At 45.7% G+C, this 15,247-nt stretch overlaps 2 protein-coding genes across 3 annotated transcripts in view; both read left to right on the forward strand.

Moving 5' to 3' along the window:
- LOC147163386 (coiled-coil domain-containing protein 172-like) overlaps window positions 1-15,247 on the forward strand; it is a 194,031-nt gene that overhangs the window by 144,491 nt on the left and 34,293 nt on the right. The window lies entirely within an intron of this gene.
- nrg3a (neuregulin 3a) overlaps window positions 2,323-15,247 on the forward strand; it is a 141,562-nt gene continuing 128,637 nt past the window's right edge. The window contains exon 1 of one of the 2 annotated variants that reach the window (XM_086092472.1): window positions 2,323-4,078. In XM_086092472.1, the coding sequence (XP_085948598.1) occupies window positions 3,370-4,078 (709 nt within the window). In that variant the 5' untranslated portion in view covers window positions 2,323-3,369. The remainder of the gene's footprint in view (window positions 4,079-15,247) is intronic. The other variant, XM_086092473.1, reaches the window with a different exon arrangement.

Consider the following 15,247-nt stretch of genomic DNA (forward strand, 5'->3'; position numbering starts at 1 on the left):
ACTCTGACTTTTACAGTTATTGACAGGCACGTCGTTTTATTTTGGGAGTTTATTGGAACTTCCTGGAATGGTCTAGCACCTGGCAGAATTAGAATGGTTTTGCGTTTATTCTGAAATTTGACCTCATTTTGTGTCAGCTCCATGAAATTTCTCCTCAAATGTGGTTCCTCGCCCAAATGGTATATTCCTCATATTGTGAATTTACAGTTCTGTATGTAATGGAGCTACCTGGGTGTCATCCTAGGACAGTCTAGCACCTGGCGGAATTACAATAGTTTTGCCTTCATTCTGAAATTCTGCTTGAATTCTCTTTGAGACCTCATGGGGGAGCCATCGTGCAACAGCGCGGCACCAGACAGTGCCGGAATGATCCAGTGGATTATGATCAATATCACTCTGACTTTTACAGTTATTGACATGCACGTCGTTTTATTTTGGGAGTTTATTGGCACTTCCTGGAATGGTCGAGCACCTGGCAGAATTAGAATGGTTTTGCGTTTATTCTGAAATTTGACCTCTTTTTTTTTTTTTTAATTGAGACCTCATGGTTTGCTGCCAAACAGTACTGGAGCGATTCGGTGGATTGTGATACATGTTGCTGTGACTTCACAGATATTGACAGACACGTTGTTTTATTCTGAAATGCTGCCTCTGACTTTTTGGAACCTCCCTGGTGCCATCCTGGGCTTGTCTAGCAAGTACTTGAAATAAGTGGAAGGGTTGCGCTGAGTACATAATGTCAACTGTAACTACAAATGCCGAAATGCCACCACCAATGTTCTTAATGGAAACTGCCCGGGTGCCACCTGGGATGCACATTTCTGCAAAATCTACAGTAAACAAAACAATTACAGCATGTTCTCGTTTTTTTTCATTTGACAGTATTTAACTGTACAGTATACAGCAATGCACTATGGGTAAAACAAAGTGCATTATGAGTAAAATCAAAGTACAGTCATTTGTGTTTGATTTCTGGTAAAATACTGAACATTTGACAGCAACTACGTTTTGACACGTATATACGTGGATTACAGGTCAATACTGTAACGATTGTTGGGTTCGGTGGGTTTGTCTATAGGACAAGAAGCAAATAGTGGACTTTGTATTGTCACCGGAGCAAAGACAAGAGTAATATTTTAGCGCGAGGGCAGTCCGCATCGTCTTCGCATCGCATTTCTCCGATAAACAGGCAGCATCACAGCTAACGTTCATTCATGCATTCGGCTGCAGAACGAGGGTTGGTTTCACAACAAGGGCGGGCACGCTGGCTGACTGGTTCGCGCGTTCGCCTCCCTGTGCTCAGGGCGTGAGATCGAGTCTGGGCGTTGGCCTTCCGGGGTGGAGTTTGCATGTTCTCCCCGTGCCTGTGTGGCTTTTTTCTCCGACATGCACGGCCGGTTAAAGGACACTCCAAATTGTTCAAAGGTGCGATTGTGAGTGTGGGCGGTTGTTTGTCGGTGTGCCCTGCAACCGACTGGCAGCCCGTTCAGGGTGTGCCCCGCTTACTGCCTGAAGTAATGCCAGTTGGGATTGGCTTTTGCGACCCTTTTGAGGGATAAGCGGTACGACGTACTGTATTTGTGTATTTAGCGGAATGTGCTGGCGACTTTAATTGCCAGTAAATTACGTCGAATACAAGAAACGGTTGTAAACTAGATTGCAGTGAATTGCTGTAAAAGTAAATACAATAAGTAACTGTAATTTATGTACAGTTAATGTACTGAGATGTTACAAGAATTAGCTGGCAACTTTTTTCGACAGCCAATTGGTTGCAGTGTCGTTTAGCATCTCTCAGATGTGAAAGGACTTATTGATGTCATGGGTACGTTTTTTTTATGATTAGTTTTGAGTCACACTTAACAAGAATCCCATTCATAGGTTTCAAACGGCTTTTCCATCTGAAATGCTAAAATCGGCCTACAATTGTTTACATATTCACATTTCCCTTTTATTCTGAATTAATACCCCCGAGTGTAATTCAACTTTCTTGTTGCCATCCAGGGAACGTCGCTTACCTGTCGGATGTGAAAGCACTTGGCGCTATCAAGGGTCTGTTTTTTCAAGTCGCAGTTAACAAGAGTCACATTTGCAGGTTTCAAACGGCTTCTCATCTGAAATGCTAAAAAGCGCCTCCCTCCCTCCCTCCCTCCCTTCCTCCCCCGCCCCTCCCTCTCAATGATCCCAATCCATCCCCACGCTCTATTGTTTATTATTTTAATCCATGTTGCGTTTCAGTGCTGGTTTTCCCGCCGTCTGCTGACAGAGGCGGGCACATTTCCAAACTCCCTCGAGCAGGTGCAGCCTCCCTCCCGCTTGCTCTCCCGCTCGCTCTCTCGCTCGACCATTCTCTCCATCCTCCCCCCTCCCTTCCTCCGTCCTCCCTCCTCTCACTCGTCCTCTGCCTCTCCGGGCGGCAGCTGCGTGTGCGCTCGCCAGCATCTCGGCCATCGGACCCGTTTTCGGATGTTGCGAGCCTCCGCAGGGGGGACGCCGAGGGCTGGTGGGGCGGGGGGGCTTGTTTGACAGCATTTGGGAATCTCCAGACGGGATTTTTCTTCATTTTGTTGTTTTTTGTCTTGCTTTGGAATTTTTTTTCTGTGCCGGAATGTTCCCGCTGGATAACTCGTCATTCGGGAGGGAAATGTGATCCAAAGCCGGCTGCGCAAAGGAAGCGGGATCATGCGTTGCTTTAGCGGATTAATCCGCCCTGTGATAGCACTGCGTGACAACACCCCCACCCCACCCCCCCTCCTCCATCCCGCTGCCCTTCTCCTCATCCTCCTCCTCTTCCTCCTCCCGCCACCGCTTCGGCACTCTGAATTGTTGCTTTTGTGCGCCGGGACAAACACCGGAATCAACTGCCACCAGGGTTAAAAGCCCCAAAATAGAATAGAAGCAGAAACAGCAATTCTGGGACACTCTCAGTCCCGAGGGAGACCGAATTGCGGCGCGGTCGGACCCTGGCAGGGCAGAAGCTGCTGGATCATCCCGCATCTGGGAATTTCCGATTTTCCTGCACACACACGCTAGGACAAGGCCAGGCGTAAGCGTGCATGCTAAGTAGGAATTGGGTTTGGATTTCTGTTTTGCTGCAGCGCCGCACTCCCGTGCACAGATACAGAACCTTCCCGCCCTCCCGTCTGCTCCTGTGTCGTCTTCTTCTCGTCTTTCTTCCCGTCCACTCCAAGTTGGGAGTCGGTCTGGACTCAAAAGCAGACTAATCGTCCGATTGTCTGCGCACGCCGACTCTCCATGCATGTTCCGCTTGTCGTCTTCGCCTTTGCCCCGCGTGGATTATCATCGTATTGCGTCGTCTCCACCGCGGTCCGGAACGTTTGTGACACATGCCGAGCGCAGGATTAACCCCTAATGAGCCATAAAGAAGGGCCGGGAAGGATGAGCGAGTGTTCCAGGACCACCGGGACGGGCGCGGTGATCCTGGAGGAACCGGAGCCGTCGGGGACCTCGGGTGCCTCTGGGGCCCGCGGCGAGGGCCCGGCGCGGGAGCGGGGCCCATTGGGGTGCGCCGTGTGGCCCCGCCAGCAGACGTGGCTCTGCGTGGTTCCGCTCCTCATCGGATTCATCGGGTTGGGTTTGAGCCTGATGCTCCTCAAGTGGATTGTGGTTGGAACCGTGCGGGATTACGTGCCGACAGACCTGGTGGACGCCAACCGGATGGGACAGGATCCCATTTTCCTCTCCAAGCCCAGCGGGATTCCCAAAGGGCCTGAAACTACCACCACCACCACCGCCACCGCTCCGACGGCTGATCACACGGCCCAAACCGTAACTGTCGGGAGAGGCAGAACTCGATCCGCCGCTACCACCACGGCTAACCCGAGAATAGGCGGAGCCTCAGGTAGCCTGGCGACCCCTCGGAATCACGGACACCGGAATGGACGTGTTCCAGTGGGTTTTACCACGCCGCCTCGGACCACCGCGAGAACGTCCAGTCCGTCTCCATCTAATCCCACCGTGCTACTTGACGCCACGCAGATGTGGACTTCGGAACATGCCGCCGCAGGGGCCACCACCACCGCCGCCGCCTCCGCCCACAGGCATGGACACCACAAAACACGTAAGTCAAGCTGGTTACGCAACAACTCCCAACACTTCCTGGTTGCGTTCTGGGCAGAGTCGAGTGCCTCAATGAATGTTCCTCTCAATTTACAGTTATTGGGTTATTGTAGATTCCACTTTCATTCAGAAAGAGCGACATCGGGTTTGAATGAAACTTGCTAGGTTCCTTCCTGACAGTGATAACTTGAGATCTATTTTTTTAATTTCCTTTTTTTCTTTTTTTGGTTCACTTCATTAGAGCTCAATGAAACATCCTGCATGCCATCCTCGGACAGAAGATTGTTGTTTTAATAATGAAAACAGAGGAAATGACATATTTCACTTTTGTCCAGAAATCCCACATTAGAGTTGAATTGAACTTTACTGGGTGTCATCACGGGATTGTCTCGTACCTGACTGAAGTGAATCCAGTGAGTGATATCAAGGAGTTATTTTTATAAATTCACATTTAATGAGTGTCATATTTACATGTTGCAGAAGGCGGTTCAGCTGAAATGCTGTACATGATTTGCATGAAACTTACCAGGTGCCATCCTGGGATTGTCTATTATCTGCCAGAAGTGGAATAGTTTTACAGTTGAATGACATTTGCAGATTTCAAAAGGCTTTTATTCTGAAAAGCCACAATCACATCTTAATTACACTTCTTGGATGCCTTCCTGGGATTGTCTAGCACCTGACAAAAGTGACATCATTGAGGGATATAAGAAGTATACCTTTTAAAGTGGCAGCTGATAACATTTGCATGTCTCAAAAGGCTGTTAGTCTCAAATGCTGACGATGATTTGCATGAAACCTCCTGGGCGTCATCCTAGGATTGTCTAGCACTTGACGGGAGTCGAATGTGAGGGTGACATCTTTACCATCTCTCCGAATAGGCAGTTAATGAGATATTGGTTGAACTTTTGACTGCTCTATGGTGAGGAACGGCGACGTTGATCACGTGACGCCAAGGCCGTTGTTTTGTATCGATCAAGTCGATTCTCATCCGGCATGGTCGTTGAACTGATGGATGACAAACTGAGATTTTTTTTCACTCTCTTGCTTTTGAGCGCGCGACATTCCCAAAGGCGGAGACCCGGCCAGTTGCGATCAATAACTTCGACAAGTGCCGCGAGGCCACCCGAAGCGGCACGAACGCGCTCCCGAATCTGTCGGGATGTTACGGATGTTTACACTGGACGCTGGAGGCTTAGCGCGCCGTGCTAACAAATGATCGGACGGCAGCGAGCGCAGTGGGCGGAATGTTAGCATCCTGCTTCGTGCGCGTTGCAAAATCGACGGCGTCGTCGTCGCTCAAGCAGTTTGTGTACGCCGTAGGTGGCGGTTTTGATCTGCTCGCAGTAACGTGACAAGAGTTTGCCATCTTTGTGGAATATTATAAAAAAACAAGTTGCGTCTCTAAAATCCTTATCCATAAAGTTTTCCAAAGTTTCAAAATATCGAAAATGTTGAATTCTTACTTATGGCAGTTTTAATTTTAAACAAAAACTAAAGTTACAGGGAGTTCCGCGCTTCAATGAAAATCGAAATGAATAGCGAAGTCAACACCGATTTTTAATGAATCCACAATCAGCCGTTTGATTCTTTGAAAGGAACATTCGTCAAAATGCAGAATTTGGGCCTGGCCCGATAATCCCTCAATTTTGAGAGCGCAATTAAGTTTGTGACTATTTTTAAGCCTTTCGAAAACCAGGCCTTACGTCTAGAACTGAGCTTGCTGGAACACCTCACAATCCCCAAAAGCCAAAGTTGCTGCTTTTTTTGAAGTGTTTTACTGCATTGATTAATTTTGTTGCACCCACGCTGGCGTCTGCGTTGTTGATTGTCTCTTAACTAAATTAACTTTTCTGCTCATTAACGCTAATTCTGCCGAGGCTGGCGGTGATGGAGAGCAGCTCAAACTCAGCGGGGCAGCTCACATTAGCCGAGACAACGTGAGGGGTGGGGGAAGGGCGGGGAGGGGGTTGTGGGGGGGGGGGGGCGCATTACAACAGGAAGCGGCTCGGCTTCGGTTACCTTTTTGTCCTTTGAGTGCTCAAAGCAAACATGGTTCTCGCCTCCGTCAAGTAAATTGATATGACTCTATTGCCGTTGATCTTTTTCAAGGATTGCGCAAACCTTCAGTACTGTTGGGGGGGGAGTGGGCGGGGCCTAACAGGAACCGAGCACCGCTGCAAATAGTGAAAATAGTGAGTTATTGAAAAGCATCTATAACTGCAAAAAATATGTTAGTTTTCGTGTAATCAAATGCAAAAGGAGCATACAAATCTTCTTCTTTCCCTCTGCTGGGGAGTCTGACAACTTGAGACACCAACAGGCAATTGGTGGAACTGCAGGCAGCTGCAGGAGTGTAGAAGTTACAGACTAGTTTTATCTTTTTAAAGTGGGATCTTTTGGGGGGTTTATTTATTTTTAAATATCCCCCTGGGGATCAATAAAGGTTATCCTATGATGTAAAAAAAAAAATGTTTATATCTTGTAACAACAATAAAAAAAAAAACTTTCCACAAGAAAATTGTGACAAATTTTCTCCATAATTTATTTACGTAACTGAAATTAAATCGTGTGATAGCTCGTAGCATCAATCTTATGAGTTTGCATAAACAAAGTATGTGCTGCTGTGGGTGTTCAGTGTTGTAGACAAGAAATACAATTCATGGAGTGAATGACGAACATCGTGTGTGAAAAGAAAAAGCCCCCCCCCCCCCCCAAAAAAAAATCTGAAAAGTGAATTTGCTCGTGTAAGACTGGCAGCCTGTTCATCTTTTCTTCGCGTCTTGTAGCACTTTAGTTAATGACTGGAGATTTTCCCGCCTGTGTTGCGTCCCCCTTGTCCTGTTCTTTCTTTGTCTCAAATCTTGTTATGTACACTTGCTATTGATCGGCATTGCAGCAGCGATCAATGGCGCGCTGACGCCACAAACAATTCCCCCTCTGTGATAAATGTCTCCCGCTTTCCACGCCGCATGGTGAGGACGCGTCCCCGACGCAAGCGGCGGCCGGGTTTTCCCTCAGTGGAGGAAAGAAAGAAAAAACACGCGCACACACACAATCCATAAGTCGGTCACACGTACTGACCTTTATTGGATCATTACAACTTGACGACGCTTCCTGATTGGACACACAGCGGACATTATTAACTCTCTCCATGCACCGCTAAGCCGAGGGAAGAGTTGTTTGTCACCATGGACTTCATTTAAATATCTTCACGGCGGCACCGCCTCAATTCTCGCTCAATAAAACTGTCAAATGTAAACCCGGGGTGGCCAAAGCATTTTTTTTTATTGTCCGGTTGCAGTGTAGGACCCAAATTCAGCACGGCGTCGCTTGAATAAGGACTTCGCTATCAACTGTCGGATCGGATCACGTCACAGTCGAGCGAATGAGACTTTGAAGATTGGGAATTTGTTTTAGGACAAAGTCACGTAATGCTGCGTAATCCGCAGATAGCAGGTCAGAGATGCTCACACTTCGTTGTGGTCTTAATCCACAAGTCACAGAGCGCAGGAAAGGGAACTCGCACTTGCTCGTCTTTCTTGCCGAATCCCCAGCAGCCACAGGGACAGGCAAACAAACACGGGAAGGCGCAACTTGTGGCTCCAGCTGACTATGTGCTTGTTAAATACATTGTCAACATTTTGAGTTCATTGATTTGTTACGATTGAAAAAATTAACGTGCGAACGACCATTACTTGGAAATCCTGTACTGGGGGAATTCCAGTCGCCACCTAGCAAACACATCCGCATCAAAATGTAGCGGTAATACATTTAATGATGATGCATATATTTGTGGAGGCTGGGGTCGAGTTGTATTTTACAATTTTAAAAATGTGCACAATTTCCATGTTAAAGATTAGACGTATTACAAATGCAATTATGCCATCTAGTGGCAGAAAAATGACCAACACAAATCAATGTCACACTACTTTCTAATTGTAACTCAATTTTACGAATTATTATGAAATGACTATACCAAATGACTAAAAGATGGAGCCATATTTCTATTAGTTTTTAGCTTTAACTTTTATGCTAACAAGAGTATGAAAACCAAAAATATTTTTGGGTACATTTAAAACAGATATAAAATTTGCGATTAATCGTGAGTTAACTATTGAAGTCATGCGATCAATCACCTGACACCCCTAAATAAAAAAATTTTTTTTTTTGCAAGGATGCATTGTATGTGCTAGCGCTATTCAAAACATGAAAAAACTAAATAAGGTTCCTCAACAATTAATTGATTATCAAAGTGGTTGTCTAATAATTAGATTTAGTTTTTTTGTGTGCATAAAAATGTGTATCTTTTGCCCTGATAAGAATTCCCAGGCGTGTTACAAGTTGGTCATAATTACTAATTAGCTGAGAATCGCAGCACACGCGCCGGCCACTAATTAGGAATAAGTGTTGAAGGAAAAAATGTCATTTAAAAGTGCTGTGGCGTGTTGTAAAGCGGCGGCGGCGGCGGCGCCGGCAAGGTGCGCCTGCCTGCCTTCTTTTGTGGGGCCGATAATGAAAAATTCCAGAGATTCCGCCGCGGAAAGACTTTCTACCCCCGCCAGATAATTAGAAAGACGGGAACAAATGGTATCATTTTTATTAGCGGGAGGAGAAATGGGAGCCATTTATCAACATCCTTTCATTTATTAATTAATCATGGAAAGCGCCACTTGCGCTGAGTGCACATGAAAAGCATTAAGGTGGCTTGATGGATCTCGTTGGGAAAATGTCGGTCCTCCTCCCGCCGAGGAAGAAAATGTTGGCTTTTAAATGCCGCCGCTGATTGTCTGTCAGGCCGGCTGGCGTTCTACCTTGCGCTGCCACCCACACGCCGCTTTGATTCGCCAAGGCCATCATTTTCACATTAATGCCCATTAAAGAGGAATGTATGCGGCGGCGCTGCTGAACGGCCGCGTTGGCTTGGCTGGCTGCTTTCATTAAGTACGGAATAAGCGGCCATCTGTGGCTCGGGTCGCCCGATGAAGACGGACGGACACGCTCGCGGCTGTCCGTCATCCGGCCCGGCAAGACGCAACCGCGCTGCCGCTTGACGCCTTTTAGTGACACAACTCATCAGAGGCAAGTGCAATATAAACCTTTTGGTCTCGGGTTCTTATTGGCAGCGCGTGAAACCTCCTTCGCACGCCGCCGAGGTGGCGAAGTGCATTTGATTCCGGAATTTACAGCCACTGAAGCGGATCTGGGGAATGATTTGAAGTGGAGGCCAAGTTTAATTTCCACGTCTTGGTTTGCACAGAAGCACTTCAACGATCGGATGATTCGGGCTATTTTTTTTGAAAATTGGACTCGATTCTGACCTGAAATGTGCAAATCTGAACGTCTTTGGTGAAACTGTAATAATCAAGATATGTCGTTGGTTGCTATGTCGTCAAAACACGTTCCTGCATGCAAAGTGAAAAATCGTATCAAATGCAAAGTGAAATAGGACAAAATAAGAGTAACTAATCCATCATCATCATCAGGGAAATGCATAGCAACTGCATAGCAACTGCAAATATCATCACAAGCGACGTAGAAGCTGCACAGCAACATCATAACAAGATCTGCAACCCAAAAAGGTCATAACAAATGCACCACAATGAATGTTGTTAGTGAACCTGCCAATTATTGGATCATTAACGGGAAAGGCCCACTACTCCTCCACGTTGAGAGGAACCAGTTGAGGTGGCTGGGGCATCTGGTTCGGATGCCTCCTGGGCGCCTCCCTGGGGAGGTGTTGCGGGCATGTCCTACCGGCAGGAGGCCCCGGGGACGACCCAGGACACGCTGGAGAGACTACGTCTCACGGCTGGCCTGGGAACGCCTTGGGATCCCATCGGAGGAGCTGGCTGAAGTGGCTAGGGAGAGGGAAGTCTGGGCTTCCCTGCTAAAGCTGCTGCCCCCGCGACCCGACCCCGGATAAGCGGAATTGAAGACGGAACGGAACGGAACGGGAAAGGCCACCCCTCACTAAATGCAGAACATGCACTGTGTGTGGGGCCCCCATCCTCCTTGAGGGGCCCCAATGTGGCAAAGAGGAGAATTGACACCTGAGGGAACGCTTTGTAGCTGATTTCCAAAATCCTGTCCGCTGCCCTTTCCTTCCTAATACGTTTAATGACCTTGGGTGGCGGCCTGTACTTTCGGCTGATCGTTCTGGGCTCCCAAACTGGCAGCTCGGGTTCGATCCTCAAGTTGGGGGACTGCCACAAGAGCAAAACGTAAAACGCCACACGGCCACTAAATCTTTTTGGTGCATTAAAAGCGGCAGTTGTGGGGCAGCTACAAATAAAATGCTCAAACATGTAGAATGTATGCAGTAACTATTCATAATTCACTTTACACGGTCTTTAATTAATTTGCTCCCAAAAACGTATAAAAACGTTTTATTTTAAATCTTGCCTTGGTCCCACAAAAAATGTATACGTTTTTTTTTTAATGCTAAAACATACAGAGAAGGCTTTGATGCAGCCTCTGACCTGAAGAGGTCGCTTAAAGCAATGCTAGTTATTACAAAAACGGCCGGTAGGTGTCAGCAGAGTATAAGAGATCAACCATGGCCATGTTGCAACAAGCTGCCCCCCCCCCCCCTACTGTTTTAAACAGATTGGTGAATAATGATGAAACGTAGCTATATTCTAATGCTAACTGCTGCAAAACGGAAACAGATAGATTTTTTTTTCCTGATGAAAGAAAATACTCTAATCTTTCTTTTGGTAGGTTCCGTGTTTTTGTAGCAATAGAACACAATATTTTGTGGGCCTTGCAAAATTTGCATTGTAGAATTTTCACAGACTGAAGCGGAATTATTTGGCCGTTTTGGTGCGTTGATCATGTTTCTTGCGGTTTCTGCGTCCAATTGAGATTGTTTTTGACTTACAAGGTGGAACAGTGCCGCTCTGGAAGAGTCAAGATGGAGTCTGATAGGCTGATTGTTGCTCTGGCTTTGCGACTGCATGACAGCCTTCCATGATCAATTTCGCATCGTCATTCAAGGTGTGCTGTCCTTTTTCGCCTGCGCGTGAAACCTCTTTTGTGCGCATACCGAGTGAGAATCCGAGCGGCGAAGCGGATCTGAGGAAGGATTTGGAATCGGGTTTTTTTTTGCCGTCCAAAAATTGGAAGCGGCCTGTGATTTGAAAATCGTCACATGTTCGGGGTCGAGGCTTGTAAGTGTTTGTTGTTTTAAGTGCACATACGCGCGTTTAAGTCCCGCTGCTTTATTCATCACCCTCATGCATAAAAGATGGTTTTGCATGTGTCGCATTGGATGCGGCTTTGTTTGGCTCGTCCCTGCGCACGTGTTCTCGTCTGGCTCTCAATAACCGGCTTCACAGCAAGCGCAGCAGAAAGCAAATTCAATTTTAATGCCGGGAAAAAACGCTCAGTGACGACATGATGAAAGTCAAAGTGGGATGTTGTCGTGTTCTTGCTCCCTCTTTTGGAATAAGTTGTCGCCGTTCGTGTGACGTTAGAGGAATAAACTTGCTGAATATTTGATTTTCAGGACCTTTTCATGCGGTATCGTTCGCGTTGGTTCGAGGCTGTGAAGCGGCTCTACGTCTGAAACTCGAGCTGCCACTTTATTAGGTACACCTTATAATGACGTACTTTTCTACAAATCAAGATAGAAATGTGTGGGCGTAATAATAACAATCATAAATGGTGCCCGTAAATACGAATGCCTTGAAGTCTGCCTGATGAGTTTTTCACAATATGAATTTGGCTGATTTTGTCATTTTTTTGTCTTTCTGCGGGTCGGTGTGCATAAACGCCGTGTTTCACTTTGATTCACGGCCCTAGAAGGTCCGTCGAGGGAGGAGCGCTGACATGAAATATTAAGCAGGAGGAAGAGAAACATGGTCAATATCCAGAGAAGAGGCTGAATTATTCAACGCGGCCCTCTGACAAATTGTCCCACAATGCCTTGCAAGCGCAGACACGACGAGACGCTCGCGTCATCGGCGTTCCCCGTCAAATACTCGTTGGAGAAATTCCTTTGTTGACTGGCAGCGTTTCTTTAATTCATTTAATTTGAATTGTAAAATAATCAACATAATCTCATTATTTGTATTAATTACAATTAACTCCATTATAACTATTGAACCAACTGTTTAGTACATTTAAAATATGTAAAAAAATAAATAAATACCCGTGACCCTTTTGAGGACAAGCGGTTAAGAAAAAGGATGGATGGACGTACAAATAGTGAATAAAATAAGTTATAAAATGTTGATGGATCATCATGTTTTAAATGTATCATTCATTTCATTATAACCATTTGATTAAATATTTAATCAAATGAAATTCAGTATGCATGAAAAAGTTTATTTTTTATTTAATAAAATGTGTTTTTGAATCTATTTATTTATAATGTACTTACAACTAATACATCCATCATTTGATAAAATAAAATAAAAAGTAAAATTATTTATTGATTGGATTGATATCTTATTGCACACAATAATCAACTGATTGTTTATTAGATAGATTCAATTGAAAATATGACAAATAATTAAAATAAATTGAAAGGGGAAATAACTTACTAAAACTAAATGAATGTAACAAATATCACAGGGCTCGTGATAATGTACATTTTTTTAGTAATTAAGTCATTTGGAGTTAATGGAGTATGACAACTAACCAACTAACTAACTAACTAACTAAGTAAGACAGCAACAGGCTAAGCGAACATTAGCATGCGCCTTCCATGCCGCGCGCGGGATGGTATCATCACAGCACTGTTGTAACCAAAAGCGTTTTTCAGTAGTCGCTGTCTTAGCACGTTATCAAGGTCACTTGGACCTCTAAGGTGGCGGCGCCGGGTTTGTTATGGATTCAACCCGCCGTCTGCTCGTTAGGCCGCAGTAAACAAAGTAATTAGCCCAGAGAGCAAAATGCTGACGCTGTGTTTATTTCGACACACACTTAGCGGGAGGCACCAAACGTTATTCCCGCGTGGTGCCAATTTATTCCTGTCAGCTCGCACCTTCGCCACGCACTTTAGGATTTTATTGTCATGATTGCATTTGGAATGTATTTTTTGTTGTTGGATTTCATTAAAACTGCACATTGTATTTAAAAATACATTTAAAAAATGGGACAATAAGTGAGCCTTGAGGGGTTCCAACTGTGTCAATGTTGCTGGGAAGTTGTATAATTATTATTAATTTTTTTTTCAACTAAATTGAGGAAGACTGCTGTTCTAAAAAAAAACGAAAGTGAGTTTAGCTTCAAGTTCATTATTAATATCTGAAGTCATCTAAAATGGCTGCTCTGAGCCCCAAATTTTTTTTTTTTTGTGTGTGCGTCTATTCATGATGAGCATGCCTATGTCTTGCAATGTCGCCAAGAGAGAGGACAAGAAATATCATAAAGTTTCAAAAGTGCAAATTGGCTCTGCTTATTCCTGCGAGTCAGATTGAAATCAATTTCAGAATTCATAAATGAGTGAAAAAAGTCTGATTGGATTTTGGCAGAGGAATTTTCAAGTTCATTTGAAAAAGAAATGCATGTTTATTGGGAGCTAAAGTCGTCATGGCTCATTAAAAAAAAAAAGTGTTTGCAGAAGAATTGATCATAGAGAAAAGCGCTTGGGGCGTTCCGAATGAACTGAACCGTTGGCCAGGACCATCAGCACCCCCCCCCCCCCCCCGCCCTCATGAATCCCAGCGGGAGCGTTTTTGTCGGCCGTGTGAGCTTGTTGGCTTGTGATGGCGGCGGCGGCGGCTTGCTCCCTCGCTCTGCTCCACGCGCTATTTTTAGCTTCAAAGATGGTTGCCAGCTTCTCTGTGGGAGGCGGCTTGTTTTTCCCGGCCGGCAGCGGCGGCGGAGCACAACAACAAAGATGTGTTCTAGCGTGCGGCTTTATTTTGGAAAAGTCACAATTAAACAGAAGACTGTTTGTTTGTTTGTTTTTGTTGTCAAGAAGGCCAAATATTTGAGATCTATTTTTAAATTAGCACACAGCAAACCCTCATGAAGACCAAGTGACTTCAAATGCTGCTGTCATCTGAAAAGAAGAAATACAATTTATAGCGAGCTTAATAGGCTAAAATGTCTCCACGGTAAAATGACTGTTTTACACAAAAATGATTGCGAATCCTACTAAGTAGCAAATGTCATCTTGCTAAGTGGAAGTGACTTCAGGGGCGTCGTTTTCACGTCTTGGGCCAGCACATTCATGAAGGGCCCGTTAAAATGGCAATTTCAAACTAAAATGGCTGACTTCCTGCGTCTTTAATGGCTTCAGTGAGTCATCCGTTTGACAACAAGCTACAGCAGTTAGCCAGTTGTCACGTTAGCCCACCCGGTGGCGTCCTCTTCCCAGACGCGTGAGCCATCGTATGCGTGGGCGGTGGGCACATCCTGGAAATGGACGGCGTGGGAGTCTGATGTGATGGAATGAGCGAGGGTGAGGGTGGGAGTGGGAATAATGGCGACGGGGAAGCACATTGAGGAGGCGGGATGAGGAAATGTGTCCACTGGGCAAGATGAAGGAAAAGCAGCCTCTCATCCATCTGTGCGCCCCCCCCCCCCCCCCCACACACACCGGCTCGCCTCAATACCGCCCCCACCCCAACAATTCTCCCTCCTCTGTGCCCACTCACTTCATTTACATTTACATTACACTCCGTCCGACTTGATTTGGCAGCCAAGTGATGGATGGCGAAGAAGAGCCGGCGCCGCCATGTGCTTCGGGGCGTTGGCCGCGTCGTACACGAGCATAGGGGAGCTAAAGCAGCTTAAATGCTAACCATTTAACATGTTGGTTGTTCACGCGATTCGATAAATTACGCTAAAATGTGTTGCCTGCTAGCATTCGGTCAGTCATTGCGTCAAACTTAGTTTTCACCAAAAATGCTTCTTTAGCATCATGCTAGCTTTATAGTCACACATTATGTTGTGGTGGCACATTACGACTGTTCAGAGAGCAGATATCACGCATAGCTAGCATCCGGCTAGCATGTATTTTAGCTCACGGTTCACATAACACGTAACCGATGGGAACAAAATGTAACTGTAACTTGCTTTAGCGCGACGTGTGTTCTTCTGTGGTTGTTGTTGTGGTTAAATAGTGCATCGATGTCACGTTGAATAGTTAATGAGCGCACGCCACACGCGTGTCTCGCCGCCAAGTGGACAATGACATTTCCGCGTGCTTCTG

The sequence above is a fragment of the Leptonotus elevatus genome, chromosome 13 (assembly GCF_054856555.1).
Source record: "Leptonotus elevatus isolate MCC_2025b chromosome 13, RoL_Lele_1.0, whole genome shotgun sequence".
NCBI classification, from domain to species: Eukaryota; Metazoa; Chordata; class Actinopteri; order Syngnathiformes; family Syngnathidae; genus Leptonotus; species Leptonotus elevatus.